The following is an 18,323-nucleotide window of genomic DNA, read 5'->3' on the forward strand; positions in this document are numbered from 1 at the left end:
CTAAACCCATCGTGATTTTGAACACCTCTATCAAATCTCCTCTCAACCTTCTCTGCTGTAAGGAGAACAACCCCAGCTTCTCCAGTCTATCCACATAACTGAAGTCCCTCATCCCTGGAATCATTCTAGTAAATCTCCTCTGCATCCTCTCTCTGGCCTTCACATCCTTCCTAAAGTGCGGTGCCCAGAATTGGACACGATACTCCGGTTGTGGCCGAGCCAGTGTTTTTATAAAGGTTCAACACAACTTCCTTGCTTTTGTACTCTGTGCCTTTATTTATAAAGCCCAGAATCCTGTATGCTTTTTTAACTGCTTTCTCAACCTGTTCTACCACCTTCAAAGATTTGTGCTTATAGACCCCCAGGTTCCTGCACCCCCTTTAGAATTGTACCATTTAGTTTATATTGCCTCTCCTTATTCTTCTTGCCAAAATGTATCACTTTGCACTTCTCTGCGTTAAATTTAATCTGCCATGTATCTGCTCATTCCACTAGCCTGTCCATATCCTCTTGAAGTCTATTACCATCATCCTCACTGTTCACTACACTTCCAGGTTTTGTGTATTCTGTGTAACTCTCTGTAACTTGCTGTTGAAGAGCGCTCTGTGGAACGGATACAAATTTGGAATCTTCACTTTCCTGTTGCTTTGTCTTTCCGCTCCTCTCTCTCCTTGCTCAGAGCCCCCTCAATCAACTTCCCTGCGCTCGTGAAAGCACTGGCTGTTCCTGGGATACAGTTCTACGGGTGCTGTGAGCTCTCTGGTCTCTCCCGCGCAAGTGCCCTCTTTTCACGTGCGAGCCTAGACTGTGAGCTGTTCCACTGGTAAAGGATCACAGCCGAGCCCTCGGTGCTGGCACTGAGGGAGTGTCAGCCTGGATTATGCGCTCAAGTCTCTGGAGTGGGGCTTGAATCCACAACCTTCTGACACGAAGGCAAACACGCTCCCCACTGTATCATAGTTTTATGGTACTCATTCGGCCCTTCGTGTCTGTGCCAGCTCTTTGAAAGAGCTATCCTGCGTTTACAGGTGTGTTTAAACGGGGTTTCTGCAGTAGTGATGGAGCAGGAGAAACTCTCGAGGGGGAATGTCACCCCACCAGAGGTTCCCCCTGGGTTTATTTTTTTCTCTGGCCGGTTTGTCATTCGGTCTTTCACTCAGGTCCTTGTGTTTTCCGCAGGTTCGTCTATCCTGGCCCTCCTGTTGGCCGGATACTTGGCGCAGCAGTACCTCCCCCCGCCCAAGCCGAAGGTCATCGGCTTGGATCTCGGCACCACCTACTGTTCTGTCGGCGTGTTCCAGCCCGGCACCGGGAAGGTGGAGGTGATCGCGGACAGGGCCGGGCGGAAGAGCCTGCCGAGCGTGGTGTCGTTCACTGACAGGGACATACTGGCGGGGTACGAGGCTCAGGAACTGGCCGACACCAACCCCCTGAACACGGTATACGACGCCAAGCGTTTCATAGGGAAACGCTTCACACCGGAGGAGCTGAGGAGCGAAAGCAGCCGCTACCAGTTTAAGGTAACAGCCAAGCCACTCATCCATCAATTGCAGTTCTGGGCACCACACTTTAGAAAGGATGTCAAGGCCTTGGAGAGGGTGCAGAGGAGATTTACTAGAACGGTACCGGGGCTGAGGGACTTCAGTTATGTGGAGAGAGACTAGAGAATGTTAGAGAGAGTCTTCAGGAGCACATCAACAGACTGGTGAAATAGGCACACACATGACAGATGAAATTTAACGCAGAGAAGTGTGAAATGATGCATTTTGGTAGGAATAATGAGGAAAGGCAATATAAACTAAATGGTACAATATTAAAGGGGGTGCAGGAACAGAGAGACCTGGGGATATACGTACACAAATCTTGAAGGTGGCAGAACAAGCTGATAAGGTTGTTAAAAAGCATACAGGATCGATGGCTTTATAAAGAGAGGCATGGAGTATAAAAGCAAGAAAGTTATGCTAAACCTTTATAAAACACTGGTTAGGCCTCAGCTGGAGTATTGTGTTCAAATCTGGGCACCACACTTTTTAGGAAGGATGTCAAGGCCTTGGAGAGGGTGCAGAAGAGATTTACTGGAATGGAACCAGGGATGAGGGACTTCAGTTACATGGAGAGACTAGAGAGGTTGGGTTTGTTCTCCTTTAGAGCAGAGAAGGTTAAAGGGAGATTTAATAGAGGTGTTCAAAATTATGAAGGGTTTTCATAAAGTAGATAGGGAGGAACTGTTCCCACTGGCAGGAGGGTGGGTAAACCAGAGGGCACAGTTTTAAGATCATTGGCAAAAGAACCAGAGAGGCGATAAGGAGAAATGTTTTTATGATCTAGACCGCACCGCCTGAAAAGGAAAAGTTTGCAGGGCTATGGGGAAAAAGCAGGGGAATGGGACTAATGGACAGCTCTTCCAAAGCATAGGCATGATGGGCCGAATGGCCTCCTGTGATGTAAGATTCTATAATCAGTAGCTTTGCTCAAAATGGACATTTGGCCTTTCCTTTAGTTCAGGTTACCAACGTACCCGGTGTAAAATCTAGTGTGTACATCACTCCTCGATCAGTTGTACTTGTAATGTAGCCAAGGGGCTATTTGCTGCCCAGTATCACCATCTCCTGTGCAGTTTATATAGAAACATATGAGCAGGCCATTCAGTCCCTCGAGCCTGTACTGCCACTCAATTAGATCTTAACTCCATTTACCTGCCGTTGCTCCATTTCCCTTGATACTCTTACCTAACAAAAAAAATCTCAATTGTGAAAGCTCCAATTGACTCCTGTATCCACAGCCTTTTGGGGGAGAGTTTTCCACATTTCCACTACCCTTTATGAGGAAAAACCGCTTCCTGATTTCCCTCCTAAATGGCTTAGCCCTAAATGTAAGATTATGCCACTTTATTTGATTTTCCCCCCACCAGAGGAAATAGTTTCTCCGTATCAACCTTACCCAATCCTTTTATCATTTTAAACTCCTCGATCGGATCACCCCTCAATATTCGAAACTCAGAATTACAAGCCAAGTTTATGCAACCTGTCCTCACAATTTAACCCATTAAGCCTTGATATCATTCTGGTGAATCTGCACTGTCCCCCTTCCGAGGCCAAATACCCTTCCTGAGGTGCATTGCCCAAAACTGAACACAGTACTCCAGATGGGGTCTGACCAAGGCTCTGTATAAATAAAGCATCAATTCCTTCCCTTTCTATTCCAACTCCATTAAGATAAAGGCCGATGTTCCATTAGCCTTCTTTGATTACTTTTTGTACCTGTGCACTAGTGTTTAGTGATTTCTGTACCTCAACATCCAAATCCCTTTGCTCTTCCATAGCTTCTAGCTTCTCTCCATTTTAAAAAAAAATTCAAATTTCTCTTTCTTGACCCAAATTGGGTGCCCTCACACTTCTCTGTACTGGGGTGCAGTACTTGCCTGTTACTGGGGTGCAGTACTTGCCTGTTACTGGGGTGCAGTACTTGCCTGTTACTGGGGTGCAGTACTTGCCTGTTACTGGGGTGCAGTACTTGCCTGTTACTGGGGTGCAGTACTTGCCTGTTACTGGGGTGCAGTACTTGCCTGTTACTGGGGTGCAGTACTTGCCTGTTACTGGGGTGCAGTACTTGCCTGTTACTGGGGTGCAGTACTTGCCTGTTACTGGGGTGCAGTACTTGCCTGTTACTGGGGTGCAGTACTTGCCTGTTACTGGGGTGCAGTACTTGCCTGTTACTGGGGTGCAGTACTTGCCTGTTACTGGGGTGCAGTACTTGCCTGTTACTGGGGTGCAGTACTTGCCTGTTACTGGGGTGCAGTACTTGCCTGTTACTGGGGTGCAGTACTTGCCTGTTACTGGGGTGCAGTACTTGCCTGTTACTGGGGTGCAGTACTTGCCTGTTACTGGGGTGCAGTACTTGCCTGTTACTGGGGTGCAGTACTTGCCTGTTACTGGGGTGCAGTACTTGCCTGTTACTGGGGTGCAGTACTTGCCTGTTACTGGGGTGCAGTACTTGCCTGTTACTGGGGTGCAGTACTTGCCTGTTACTGGGGTGCAGTACTTGCCTGTTACTGGGGTGCAGTACTTGCCTGTTACTGGGGTGCAGTACTTGCCTGTTACTGGGGTGCAGTACTTGCCTGTTACTGGGGTGCAGTACTTGCCTGTTACTGGGGTGCAGTACTTGCCTGTTACTGGGGTGCAGTACTTGCCTGTTACTGGGGTGCAGTACTTGCCTGTTACTGGGGTGCAGTACTTGCCTGTTACTGGGGTGCAGTACTTGCCTGTTACTGGGGTGCAGTACTTGCCTGTTACTGGGGTGCAGTACTTGCCTGTTACTGGGGTGCAGTACTTGCCTGTTACTGGGGTGCAGTACTTGCCTGTTACTGGGGTGCAGTACTTGCCTGTTACTGGGGTGCAGTACTTGCCTGTTACTGGGGTGCAGTACTTGCCTGTTACTGGGGTGCAGTACTTGCCTGTTACTGGGGTGCAGTACTTGCCTGTTACTGGGGTGCAGTACTTGCCTGTTACTGGGGTGCAGTACTTGCCTGTTACTGGGGTGCAGTACTTGCCTGTTACTGGGGTGCAGTACTTGCCTGTTACTGGGGTGCAGTACTTGCCTGTTACTGGGGTGCAGTACTTGCCTGTTACTGGGGTGCAGTACTTGCCTGTTACTGGGGTGCAGTACTTGCCTGTTACTGGGGTGCAGTACTTGCCTGTTACTGGGGTGCAGTACTTGCCTGTTACTGGGGTGCAGTACTTGCCTGTTACTGGGGTGCAGTACTTGCCTGTTACTGGGGTGCAGTACTTGCCTGTTACTGGGGTGCAGTACTTGCCTGTTACTGGGGTGCAGTACTTGCCTGTTACTGGGGTGCAGTACTTGCCTGTTACTGGGGTGCAGTACTTGCCTGTTACTGGGGTGCAGTACTTGCCTGTTACTGGGGTGCAGTACTTGCCTGTTACTGGGGTGCAGTACTTGCCTGTTACTGGGGTGCAGTACTTGCCTGTTACTGGGGTGCAGTACTTGCCTGTTACTGGGGTGCAGTACTTGCCTGTTACTGGGGTGCAGTACTTGCCTGTTACTGGGGTGCAGTACTTGCCTGTTACTGGGGTGCAGTACTTGCCTGTTACTGGGGTGCAGTACTTGCCTGTTACTGGGGTGCAGTACTTGCCTGTTACTGGGGTGCAGTACTTGCCTGTTACTGGGGTGCAGTACTTGCCTGTTACTGGGGTGCAGTACTTGCCTGTTACTGGGGTGCAGTACTTGCCTGTTACTGGGGTGCAGTACTTGCCTGTTACTGGGGTGCAGTACTTGCCTGTTACTGGGGTGCAGTACTTGCCTGTTACTGGGGTGCAGTACTTGCCTGTTACTGGGGTGCAGTACTTGCCTGTTACTGGGGTGCAGTACTTGCCTGTTACTGGGGTGCAGTACTTGCCTGTTACTGGGGTGCAGTACTTGCCTGTTACTGGGGTGCAGTACTTGCCTGTTACTGGGGTGCAGTACTTGCCTGTTACTGGGGTGCAGTACTTGCCTGTTACTGGGGTGCAGTACTTGCCTGTTACTGGGGTGCAGTACTTGCCTGTTACTGGGGTGCAGTACTTGCCTGTTACTGGGGTGCAGTACTTGCCTGTTACTGGGGTGCAGTACTTGCCTGTTACTGGGGTGCAGTACTTGCCTGTTACTGGGGTGCAGTACTTGCCTGTTACTGGGGTGCAGTACTTGCCTGTTACTGGGGTGCAGTACTTGCCTGTTACTGGGGTGCAGTACTTGCCTGTTACTGGGGTGCAGTACTTGCCTGTTACTGGGGTGCAGTACTTGCCTGTTACTGGGGTGCAGTACTTGCCTGTTACTGGGGTGCAGTACTTGCCTGTTACTGGGGTGCAGTACTTGCCTGTTACTGGGGTGCAGTACTTGCCTGTTACTGGGGTGCAGTACTTGCCTGTTACTGGGGTGCAGTACTTGCCTGTTACTGGGGTGCAGTACTTGCCTGTTACTGGGGTGCAGTACTTGCCTGTTACTGGGGTGCAGTACTTGCCTGTTACTGGGGTGCAGTACTTGCCTGTTACTGGGGTGCAGTACTTGCCTGTTACTGGGGTGCAGTACTTGCCTGTTACTGGGGTGCAGTACTTGCCTGTTACTGGGGTGCAGTACTTGCCTGTTACTGGGGTGCAGTACTTGCCTGTTACTGGGGTGCAGTACTTGCCTGTTACTGGGGTGCAGTACTTGCCTGTTACTGGGGTGCAGTACTTGCCTGTTACTGGGGTGCAGTACTTGCCTGTTACTGGGGTGCAGTACTTGCCTGTTACTGGGGTGCAGTACTTGCCTGTTACTGGGGTGCAGTACTTGCCTGTTACTGGGGTGCAGTACTTGCCTGTTACTGGGGTGCAGTACTTGCCTGTTACTGGGGTGCAGTACTTGCCTGTTACTGGGGTGCAGTACTTGCCTGTTACTGGGGTGCAGTACTTGCCTGTTACTGGGGTGCAGTACTTGCCTGTTACTGGGGTGCAGTACTTGCCTGTTACTGGGGTGCAGTACTTGCCTGTTACTGGGGTGCAGTACTTGCCTGTTACTGGGGTGCAGTACTTGCCTGTTACTGGGGTGCAGTACTTGCCTGTTACTGGGGTGCAGTACTTGCCTGTTACTGGGGTGCAGGCACACTGATGGTGGTGGGGTGGGAGCACTTTGAGGTTGAATTAAGAGTCACACAAGGAGTGTATTGATGGATGTTGTTTTATTCCTATAGCGTACTGAGCACAATGTACATCTCTTTCCCCCCCCCCCCCCCCCAACTCTTGTAGGTTTTATACAATGAGGGCGATGCGGAGTTCTCAGTTTCTGCTAACGAATCATTACGCGTCACACCCGAGTACATCGGCTCCCGGTTGCTGTTGGAGTTGAAGAAGATGGCGGAGGAGTATCTGGGGACGCCCGTGAGCAAGGCCATCATTTCCGTACCGGCCGAGTTCGACGAAAGGCAGAGGAACTTCACGGTGAAGGCAGCACAGCTGGCAGGTAGGCGGGGAGCTCTGCGATTTCGGGGCAGTGTCGCGGCGGGTCCCTTTCACCTTGCCATTTGTTGTCTTCGCCCAGTCAGTGGCTGCTTGTATTGGCCCAGGACACTGGGGAGAACCCACCTGCTCTTCTTCGAAATAGCAGCCATGGGATCTTTTGCATCCACCTGAGAGGGCAGACTTGGTTTAACGACTGATCCAAAAGAGAACACCACCGACAGTGCAGCACTCCCTCAGTATTGCACTGGGAGTGTCGATCTGGATTATGTGCTCAAGTCCCTGGAGTAGGACTTGAACCCACGGCCTTTTGACTTGAGGGGTGAGAGTGCTACCACACTGAGCCAAAGCTGGCACCTTTTTAAAGTATAGTTATTGTTACATGGAGAAATGCAGCAGCCAATTTCCACACAGCAAGATCCCACGAATAGTAGATAAGTGACCAGCCAACTTGTTTCTGGTGTTGAGAGGAAGAGATTGGACAGGAAACCAGGAGAACACTCCACTCTTCAAACAGTGCCATGGGATTTTTAATAATCACATAAACCAAGGAGCAGGCAGACAGGTCCTCTGTTTAACATCCCACCTCTGACAGTGCAGCACTCCCTCAGTCCATCATTGGAGCATTAGTTCTGTGCTCAACCCCTGGAATAGGGCTTCAGACCCTCAAATTCTGACTCGTGCTGCCAACTGAGCCAAGCTGAAAATTTCCATGGTTTGGCTGCCTTTGGTCAGAACCTGTGAAACGTGGCCTGGCGTCTGTGTGTTGGAGCACGGTAAGCTGGAGTTAATGTCGCAGTGTTGGTTCGCCTATCACCGAGCAGCACAGTCCCAGCACTAACTTTTCCTCCTCCTCCTCTTCTTCTGTCAACATTATGCTCATTTAAAGTGGGAAATGGAACACTCCGTATCCATCACTCCCAGGGCAGGTACAGCACGGGTTAGATGCCGAGTAAAATTCTCTGCGCTCTGACCCAACAGTCTGCCTCGCTCCCCCCACCCACCCAGTAACTCTGTCCACATCAGTGTCCTTCCCTGGTATTCCACAATTTGATTATCCTTTAGGGGGGGATAAAGCTCCACCTGACTTCTATTTTGAAGTTTTGCATGCGTGTGTGTGTGTATATTCACGTATTATAATTTTCTCCGTCGACTCCTTACAGCGGGCAAACCACGTTAGTGCCAATGCGCCCGCTGTAAGAGGAGGGCCTGTTAACCGGTTAGTGAGACTGACTGTTTTGTGTTTCAGGATTGGACATCCTGCGGGTGATCAACGAGCCCACCGCAGCCGCCATGGCCTACGGGCTCCACAAGGTGGACGTTTTCAACGTGCTGGTGGTAGACCTTGGCGGCGGCACCTTGGACGTGTCCCTGCTGAACAAACAGGGAGGGATGTTCCTGACCAGGGCGATGGCAGGTAAAGGAATCACTGGCACAGCGTTGGCCCCAAGCGCTTGTTGTTTGTCGGGGTGAAGGATACTCGTGCTGGAGAATGGAGCACCTTCCATTCAGGTTCCCAGTGTCGGCATCCACTGCATCCCAAGTGGTTTGACTCTGTGGCCTGGTAAGGTTTGTATCGTGGAGCTTAAAGCACCACCTGCAAATTTTAAACCCACGTTCCCATATCTCCAGTAGCTGATACTGACAAAGAAAGAAAGAACCTGCATTTATATAGCGCCTTTCACAACACTCAGGTCGTCCCAAAGCGCTTTACAGTCAATTGAAGTACTTTTTGAAGTGTAGCCACTGTTGTAATGTGGGAAATGTCGATCTTGGTATTCCGATTTAGAATGAGGCAAATCTCCAATGTTTAAACAGGACAAAACAGCAAATATGAAATATAAATTAAAAATCGAGGAGCGTTGCCTCAGTTTCGAGGAGTTGCTGGAGGCCGGAGCTCAGGGTTGACGTGGCCCGTGGTCTTAGTTTGGAGATCTGCAAGGAGAAACACAGATACAGAGTAAAGCTCCCTCTACACTGTCCCATCAAACACTCCCAGGGCAGGTACAGCACGGGTTAGATACAGAGTAAAGCTCCCTCTACACTGTCCCATCAAACACTCCCAGGGCAGGTTCAGCACGGGTTAGATACAGAGTAAAGCTCCCTCTACACTGTCCCATCAAACACTCCCAGGGCAGGTACAGCACGGGTTAGATACAGAGTAAAGCTCCCTCTACACTGTCCCATCAAACACTCCCAGGGCAGGTTCAGCACGGGTTAGATACAGAGTAAAGCTCCCTCTACACTGTCCCATCAAACACTCCCAGGGCAGGTACAGCACGGGTTAGATACAGAGTAAAGCTCCCTCTACACTGTCCTATCAAACACTCCCAGGGCAGGTACAGCACGGGTTAGATACAGAGTAAAACTCCTTCAAATTTGCAGGGCTCTGGGGAAAGAGTGGGACTAATTTCTAGCTCTTTCAAAGAGCCAGCACAGGCACAAATGGCCTCCTTCTGTGCTGTAAGATTCTAATCTGTCCAAGTTATGACCATCTGACTTGATTTATTTGCACAGGAAATAACCAGTTGGGAGGCCAGGACTTTAACCAGAGGTTGCTGCAGTTCCTGCTTAACCAGATACACCAGCGGTATGGAGCCCTGCCGTCCCAGAAGCAGGACGTGCACCACCTGCGCCAAGCCGTGGAAGCGGCCAAGTTGAACTTGACCCTCTCTGACTCGGCACTGATCCGGGTCCCGCTGTCGCTGCTGGTCCCCGCGCCGTCTGGAGGAGGAGGAGACGGCAGCAGCGAGGTTTTGTTTGAAGAAACAGTGACCAGGGATCTGTTTGAGGGACTGAACCGTGACCTGTTTGAGAAGATACTGGCCCCAGTCGAGGAGGTGCTGACACGGGGCCACCTGGGCCGGTACGAGGTGGACGAGATTGTTCTGGTCGGCGGCTCCACCCGCATCCCGCGGATCCGCCGGGTCATCCGCGAGTTCTTCGGCAAGGAGCCCAACACGTCAGTGGATCCTGACCTGGCCGTGGTGATTGGCGTTGCCATACAGGCCGGGATCATGGGAGGCTCGTGGCCACTGCAGGTCAGTGCGCTGGAGATTCCCAACCGGCATTTACGGAAAACGAACTTCAATTAACGATTTCCTTCCCCCACGCGTTTTCCCCCACCATTTGAACTTGTGCGGAGGATTGGAAGCCGATTGTTTCTGTAGCGTTGCTGATCGGAGGTGGTGAAGCAGCACTTGGTGTTAAGGTAGTTAGGACTCTCTTCCGAGCCACCTCCCAATCTCTCATCAACTCATTCCGCAAAGTCAGTCGTTAATTTTGGGAGCTTTGCTCTTTTTCAACACTTGTAGAGTTTCACATTCCTCCTTTTTTTTTAAAGCCGTTTAGTGAATGGAGTGGGACTGCAATTAATACCAGGACTGCGTTGCCCATTTATTTTGGGCTAGTCACCAGACGTCATTGCTTGTGGAAATCTTTGTGCGAATCTGGCGTTTTTGCGATTTGCACCGTTTTATTTTCCCTATCACTTCGTTGATGACTCACCGTGCAAATGCACCACATCGTGTTCTGTTGAGCCAAGTGAAACAGGAAGGTTGTGGGTTTCGGTCCCTCCAGTTTCTGCTCTTCGGTGATCTCGGCCTCCAGTGTCACTGGGACAGGTAGCATAAAAGTCGGGGCCGAGTTCCCGGTTGTCCTTGCTCTCCTGTGCCCTCCGCTGGGCAGTGGACGCCTGGCGAGGAAAATGCTGGCCTTGGCGCTGGCAGACACTCACTTGTCTTAAGCTCATGCGCGATGAGTGGCCACTTAGGAGAGGTCCGGAGAGCGGTCGAGTCTTGGTGCTGGTGCATCTCAGCGAGAGATGGGGAGAAGATTAGTGAGAAGATGTCCTGGAAATAGCCTGAAGATGAGGTGGATAATGAAGGAACTGACTTTAGTGACAAAATTTAGAAAGGATCGAGCAGATCTTCTGAAGGTGCAGTCAAAGGAAAGGGGTGGATAAAGATCAGTGCTTCTATCTGAGGGAAGGTTTGTTTATTTAAAGTAATTTTTATGATATTGTTTTTGTTTATTTAAACGTGCCATAAGCCAAGTGTGAAGGTAGTATAAATTTATTAAATATATATTTATTTATATATATATATTTTTAAAATTTAATACATAAAGCAAATTATCTTTATGAATGGGACCTGGTTTGAAAACCATTTTTGTCCTCAGTGTGTTGACATGCATTGGAAAATCATGAGAATGAGTAAGCAGTGAATAAAATCACCCCCGAGTCCTGCTCTGAGGAGTTCAGTCCAGGGCAGCCATGCTCCAACATTTTTTTTTTTAAAAATTCTCGGGATGTGGGCATCGCGGGCAAGGTCGGCATTTATTGCCCATCCCTAATTGCCCTTGAGAAGGTGGTGGTGAGCCGCCGCCTTGAACCGCTGCAGTCCGTGTGGTGAAGGTTCTCCCACAGTGCTCTTAGGAAGGGAGTTCCAGGATTTTGACCCAGCGACGGTGAAAGATCGGCGATATATTTCCAAGTCGGGATGGTGTGTGACTTGAAGGAGAAGGTGCAGATGGTGGCGTTCCCATGTGCCTGCTGCCCTTGTCCTTCTAGCTGGTAGAGGTCACTGGTTTGGGAGGTGCTGTTGAAGAAGCCTTGATTACTTGCTGCAGTGCATCCTGTGGATGGTACACACTGCGGCCACGGTGCACCGGTGGTGGAGGCAATGGGTGGTTACGGTGATGGATGGGGTGGCAATTAAGCAGACTGCTTTGCCTGGATGAGTGCAGCTGCAACACTCGAAGCTCGTCACCATCCAGGCAAGTGGAGAGTATTCCATCACACTGCTGAATCTGACTTGCTCACGTTGCATGGCCTTTAGGGGTCTCGGGGGTTTCCAGGACGTTCATGGGGCTAATGTGAAGATGCAGCCCCGCACTGCAGTGCTGGCGAACTCCCCATCGGTGGGATCACAGCAGCAGCCGAACAGGGAGGGAGATCTGACTCGAGGCTCTTTCGGAGGGGAGGGGGAGGAATATTCCTGTAATAATCATAATTCCTGTTTGTCCCAAATTGTGGTACATGAAGTAGTTTTCCTTATAAAATGGAGGAGTATTTTGAACAAGACATTCCTTCCCAGTTAAGTAATTATATTTTAAAGGATGTATGTGTGCAGGTTTTGTTTGTGTGCACATGCCTGCCTTGTGTGCAGTGCATGCTTACGTGCACGTGTGTTTTATTACCAAATTCTGATTCACTTCTACAGCCAGCAGTGTAGGACCAGCTCTGTTGTAGTTGCTGATTGCTGCCCGACATTCTGTTGGAAGCATCTTGCATCAGGTGCACCCTGGCCTCTCTATATATAATCTATCACTCCCGGTGTCGTTCTAGTAAATCTTCACACTGCCCCTTCCGTGGCTCTCTGTATTTACAGCTCTGTGAAACAGTGCTGCTAATACGAAGGACACACAAGCCAAGGACGAGAAAAGGCCACTCAGCCCATTGAGATTTATAGAGGAGTGTGTCATCGCTGTAAGTCACTGAACCCCTCTTCCTGCCAGTTGAACCCCACTCCACCTCTGGTCTAACACCCCATCTTGTTGTGTGACTTGAAGCCACATAACATGGTAATGGCGATCACAGGAAGTATGAACTGTGACTTTTGTATAAACAATCGATGGGGGAAGCTTCAAAAAAACTAAACAAAGGCATGGGCGGGAGCAACGTTTTAGAGACTCATCTTTAAAGCTAAGGGTTTGTGTATCTGCTTCACTTTTTACTAGTTTAAAGTAAATTTCATTTGTCTGTGAACAATTTGTAGCTTCTCTTCCCAGAAAGAACAATTCCGTCATCTTTGGTTTTGTTTAATGTATCGGTGCCGGTCTCCACAGGGAAAACCCCACTCGACCCTATGACGATGTGCATTGCTCTTAACGGATTACCTCGAAATGGTTCCCACCGCTGCCACCAGTAGTGATGGACCTGTAACCACCAGCACTTAACATAGAATTACATAGACATTACCAGCACAGAAACGGGCCATTCGGCCCAACAGGTCCACACGAGTCTCCTCCCTCCCTGCTTCATCTCACCCTATCAGCACATCCTTCTATTCCTTTCTTCCTCATGTGCTTATCTAGCTTCCCTTTAAATGTATCTATGCTATTCGCCTCAACCACTCTGTGGTAGTGAGTTCCACATTCTCGCCACTTTCTGGATAAAGAAGTTTCTCCTGGATTCCTTATTAGATTTATTAGTGCTGATGTGTATAAGACTTCATCCTAGTGTTATACGCCTCAAAAAAAGCTTCAATCTGGAATAGTATTGCTGAACTTTTCATAGAATCATGCAGCACAGAAGGAGGCCATTCGGTCCATTGTGCCTGTGCTGGCTCTTTGAAAGAGCTATCCAGTTCCCTTTTGAAAGTTACTATTGAATCTGCTTCCACCCCCCCCCCCCACTTTCAGGCAGCGCATTCCAGATCATCATAACTCACTGCGTAAAAACATTTCTCCTCCTCTTTCCCTGCCCCCCCTCAGTTCTTTTGCCAATTATCTTAAATCTCCTTATTTACTCTATCAAAACACTTCATAATTTTGAACACCTCTATTAAATCTCCCCTTCACCTTCTCTGCACCGAGGAGAACAATCCCAGCTTCTCCAGTCTCTCCACATAACTGAAGTCCCTCATCCCTGGTACCATTGCATGTCATGCTTGAAGTTCTGGCATATGGAATAACTCAACCTGCCTTTTACTGAAATCTTGATGACAACACTGATTTGCCCCTCCTCACACTCACCGGCAGCAACGACGGGGCAGTTCTAGGCTCTGGCGATCATGATAGCCGACAGCAGCGCTGCATTGCATCTAACGAGCTGCTGTGTGTTTTGTGGGTCATTTTTTCCCCCCCCCCTTCTCTGCTGCCAGTAGGTGTTTTGTTGAGTGGTTTTGCCTGCTGGGAAGGGCTGAACCCCACCCACCCCTGTGAGCTTGCCGGGTCTCATGGTCACGCACATTACCAAGGGAGCTGCCAGTATGTCCCTGCCCTGCTGGACTGTCCAAATCACAGGGGCACACAGCCAAGTTCAATTGCTCAGGCCACGAATTTCTCCTGGCCCAGCTGCCGTAATATCGGGTGCCCCCCCCCCCCCCCCATGGAAGCGCACACAGAGGGGGGAGTTCCGGCCGATCGGAAAAAAACCCCTCCCTGAGGAAATTTACAGCGTTGATGTTAGTTGCAGGGAGCCAGGCTTCTAGTTGCTGATTTAATCTCTGACTGAGGTTCCTCCAATCTCGTGGGACATGTTATATACAGTATCTGTATGAGGAAATACTGTAACGTCTAATTTATTGTACTTATGAAGCTGCCATTATTGCCCTTGTACCTTACTGCAGCCTGTTAGTGGAGAATAAATTAAAATGTGCCTCGATTAAATCTAGACTCCTGAATTACCTCAATTTGTGGCAATTTTTTTCCTCACCTCATGGAGGTGTCTCTTCGAAGGGTAGGTTCACATTCTAAAACACCCCCAGAAGCATTCTACAAAACACAGCAACAGCAACAGCAACTTGCATTTATATAGCACCTTTAACATAGTCAAACATCCCAAGGTGCTTCACAGGAGTGTAATCGAACAAAATTTGACACTGAGCTACATAAGGAGACATTAAGACAGGTGCCCAAAAGCTTTGTCAAAGAGGTAAGTTTTTAAGGCGTGTCTTAAAGGAAGAGAGGGGTGGGAGGGTGGAGAGGTTATGGGAGGGAATTCCTGAGCTTAGGGCCTAGGTAGCTGCAGGCACAGCTGCCAAAGGTGGAGCGATAAAACTAGGTCCTTGAGTTCTGCAGAACTGAAAGTCAAAAGTACCTACGCATCGCAGTGTTACCCCAAGGTCGATAGAGAAGGGAGCCTGGGTCTGAAGGCGACCTCCTCGAGGTTACGAGCTGAGCGCTAGCAAAGAGGTGCTGTGGCTTGCGACAGAAAGACTATTGAGCAGGAAGAGCCTCGAGGATTGGGGTCAGAGCCGAACAGGGAGAAACAGTTTCCACTGGCGGGGGGGAGGTAGGTAACCTGTGCACTTCCTGCATCGAGGTCTCCAGTGGGGCATCCGCCAACCTTGGTGCCCGCTCTCTCCCTGCTTCGGCCATTTCAGTCTGTTACTCAGCAGTTCCTCACAGCACTTCTTGCAGCCATGATCCAACTCCCGTTTGGCTGCCTTTAAATAGCATGGGTCCCTCTCTCCATCAGGCACCTACCCCCCTCCCCCCACCGACCGGCGTGCAGCCAACGAATAGCACGGGTAGCACAGATAATTAAGATTACCAGGCAGCATGGATTTCACGACCTGCCTGCACTACTAGCTGGGATCGTTGTCCTTAGAGCAGAGAAGGAGATTTAATAGAGGTGCTCAAAATTATGAGTGGTTTTAATAAGAGTAGACAGGGAGAAACTCTACTGGCAGGAGGGTCGGTAACCAGAGGGGACAGATTTAAAATAATTGGCAAAAAAGCCAGGGGAGAGATGAGAATTTTTTTTAATGCAGTGAGTGGTTATGATCTGGAATGTGCTGCCTGAAAGGGCGGTGGAAGCAGATGCAATAGAAATTTTCAAAAGGGAATTGGATAAATACTTGAAAAGGAAAAATTTGCAGGACTATGGGGAAAGAGTGGGACTAAATTGGAAAGCTCTTTCAGAGAACCGGCACAGGCAGATTGGTTCAAATGACCTCCTTCTGTGCTGTATCGTTCTATTATTCTAACTAGCACAGGTTAATAATACATCACCTCCACAACATGCATTTTATTGAATTTCTAGGCAAATCTGTTAATAAAAAATGTAAATAACTCAACTTCTGGCGGTAGGTTTGGAAATAAAAAGCGGTATGAGTAAAAGTGACCACGAAGCTGTCGCATTATCATAAAAACACAACTGGTTCACGAATCTCCTTCAGGATAGGAAACCTGCCGTCCTTAGCCGGTGTGGCCTGTATGTGACTCCAGCCCCACACCAACATGGTTGACTCTTAACTACCCTCTGAAGTGTCCTCGCGAACCACTCAGTTGTATCAAATTGCTACATGTAGCGGTTCAAGAAATAGCCCCACCACCATCTTCACAGGACAACTTGGGATGGGCAATAAATCACAGCCTTGCCAGCGACGCCCACATCCTGAGAATGAATTTAAAAATACATAGAGACACCGAGCTCACTGGTGAAACAGTCCCTTAGTGCAACCTTTTGTGTAAATGCACGTTATAGTTTCATAGCACCATAGAATGATACAGCACCAAAGGAGGCCAATCAGCCCATCATGGCTGCGCCAGCTCTTTGAAAGAGCTACCTAGTTAGTCCTGCTCCACTGCTTTTTCCCCATACCCCTGCACATTTTTCCCCTTCAAATGTTTATCCAATTCCCTTTTGAAAGTTATTATTGAATCTACCTCCACCACCTTTTCAGGCAGTGCATTCCAGATCATTACAACTCGCCTAATTTTTCTTCCTCATGTCGCCTCTGGTTCTTTTGCCAATTGTCTTACATCTGTGTCCGCTGGTTACTGATGCCTTCTGCCACTGGAAACAGTTTCTCCTTATTTACTCTATCAAATCGTCTCTTAACTTTCTCTGCTCTAAGGAAAACAACCCCAGCTTCTCCAGTCTCTCCACATAACTGAAATCCCTCATCCCTGGCACTATTCTAGTAAATCTCCTCTACATTCTCTCTTAAGGCCTTGACATCTTTCCTAAAGTGTGGTGCCCAGAATTGGCCACAATGCACCTGCTGGGGCCTAACCAGTGTTTTATAAAGGTTTAGCATAACTTCCTTGCTTTTGTACTCTATGCCTCTATTAATAAAGCCCAGGATCCTGTATGCTTTTACAATAGCCTTTTCAGCTTGTCCTGCCACCTTCAAAGATTTGTGTATGTGCACCCCCTTTAAAATTGTACCATTTAGTTTACATTGCCACTCCTCATTCTTCCTACCAAAATGAATCACTTCACACTTCTCTGCATTAAATTTCCAACCTGGATTAACATTGGACCATTCAGCCCATTGAGCCCGTTCCTCCAATCACCAGTATCTCCAGTCAGCCCGACAACTTGCAAATCTCACTCTCAATGGCACGTTTATCATTTCCTTCCGTATGGGACGGGGTGGTCACTGATACAAGAAATACAGGATTTTTTTATAGGATCACTAAATCGATTCATATGAAGAAAACCTTCAGCTCATTTGATCTCATCCTTCCAGAATCTCAACCCTACCATCTTTCCATTATAGCATCGTTTTTTTAATATTCAGTCACGTGTCCTGGGTTTAGCCACACTGCCATCTTCCTATTATATCATTTGCCCTGTCCTCTGAGCAGAGTTGTTAAACTGAGGCCCTAGCTGCCTATTCTAGTGGCTTAGGTGGAGCCTGAAGATCCTGTAGTTGTGTTCAACGAAGAGCAGGAAGTTCTCCCAGTGTTTTGGTCAACATTCTTCCCTCAAAAAACAGATAGATTGAGGGGACCGCCATGCCTTTGCTACTTGTGAGATGTTGCTGGGGTAGAAAGACCTATTTCTCTACATAACAACAGTAACTGCACTTGAAGAAAGAAAAACTTTAATTTATATAGTGCCTTTCACAACCTCAGGACATCCCAATGCGTGATACATCCGATGAAGTATTTTTTGAAGTTCAGTCATTGTTGTAATGTAGGAAACATGGCACCTTTTTACACACAGCAAGATTCCACAAACAGCATTTTGAAAAGTAATCCAAGTGCTTTGACTGTTTTGATGTGATAAATTCAATATGACCTACAAGGAGAAGCAGGTTCATTGGGCTGACGGCTTTTCCTTATTCCACACTATGGGCATGATTTTAGCCTGGAGGAACAGGTGGGTTGGGGGCAGGGGGGCAGTAACAATTGCAAAAACTAAAACCCGCCTCCAACCTGCCCATTTCCATTTTTTACGGGGGTGGGACGAGGGGTGGGCAACCAACTCGCTCTTTGCAGGCTGGTCGGACATTAAAAGCTTTTAAGAAGGCTGCGGGCCTCCATTTTCAAAGTTTTTTGATTTTAGCCCCTGGGGTCCAGGGTTCCCGAGCCTTCTCTTTCACGCCATGTGAGAGGAGGCGAGAAAGCCTGAAACTGCAGGTAAGTGCCCTTATAGCACAGCTTGTGGGTCCCTAGGAGCAGGAGTGCTTTCCCTAGGCCCAACGAGCCTTCCTGCAGCCACCCCCCCCCCCCACCACCATCTCCAACCCACCTTCGATCTCTGACCCCATGATGACCCCCAACCCCGACCCACTGATGACTGACCTTCAATGACTGACCCCCTGTGACTGACTTCACTGAACCCCGACCACATCGATGACTGACCCGCACTATAAC

General features: G+C 48.9%; 1 protein-coding gene and 1 pseudogene across 3 annotated transcripts in view; both read left to right on the forward strand.

Moving 5' to 3' along the window:
* The window catches only part of hspa13 (heat shock protein 70 family, member 13), a 97,641-nt gene that overhangs the window by 11,200 nt on the left and 68,118 nt on the right, over window positions 1–18,323 (forward strand). For 2 of the 3 annotated variants that reach the window (XM_067993387.1, XM_067993386.1), the window contains exons 2-5: window positions 1,180–1,520; window positions 6,777–6,990; window positions 8,236–8,403; window positions 9,504–10,027. In XM_067993387.1, coding sequence (XP_067849488.1) covers window positions 1,180–1,520; window positions 6,777–6,990; window positions 8,236–8,403; window positions 9,504–10,027 — 1,247 coding nt within the window. Of the gene's footprint in view, window positions 1–1,179; window positions 1,521–6,776; window positions 6,991–8,235; window positions 8,404–9,503; window positions 14,397–18,323 lie in introns of those variants that run through there. The other variant, XM_067993385.1, reaches the window with a different exon arrangement.
* LOC137327528 (lysozyme C-2-like) overlaps window positions 10,897–18,323 on the forward strand; it is a 71,026-nt pseudogene continuing 63,599 nt past the window's right edge.

The sequence above is a fragment of the Heptranchias perlo genome, chromosome 11, assembly GCF_035084215.1.
Source record: "Heptranchias perlo isolate sHepPer1 chromosome 11, sHepPer1.hap1, whole genome shotgun sequence".
Taxonomy (NCBI): Eukaryota; Metazoa; Chordata; class Chondrichthyes; order Hexanchiformes; family Hexanchidae; genus Heptranchias; species Heptranchias perlo.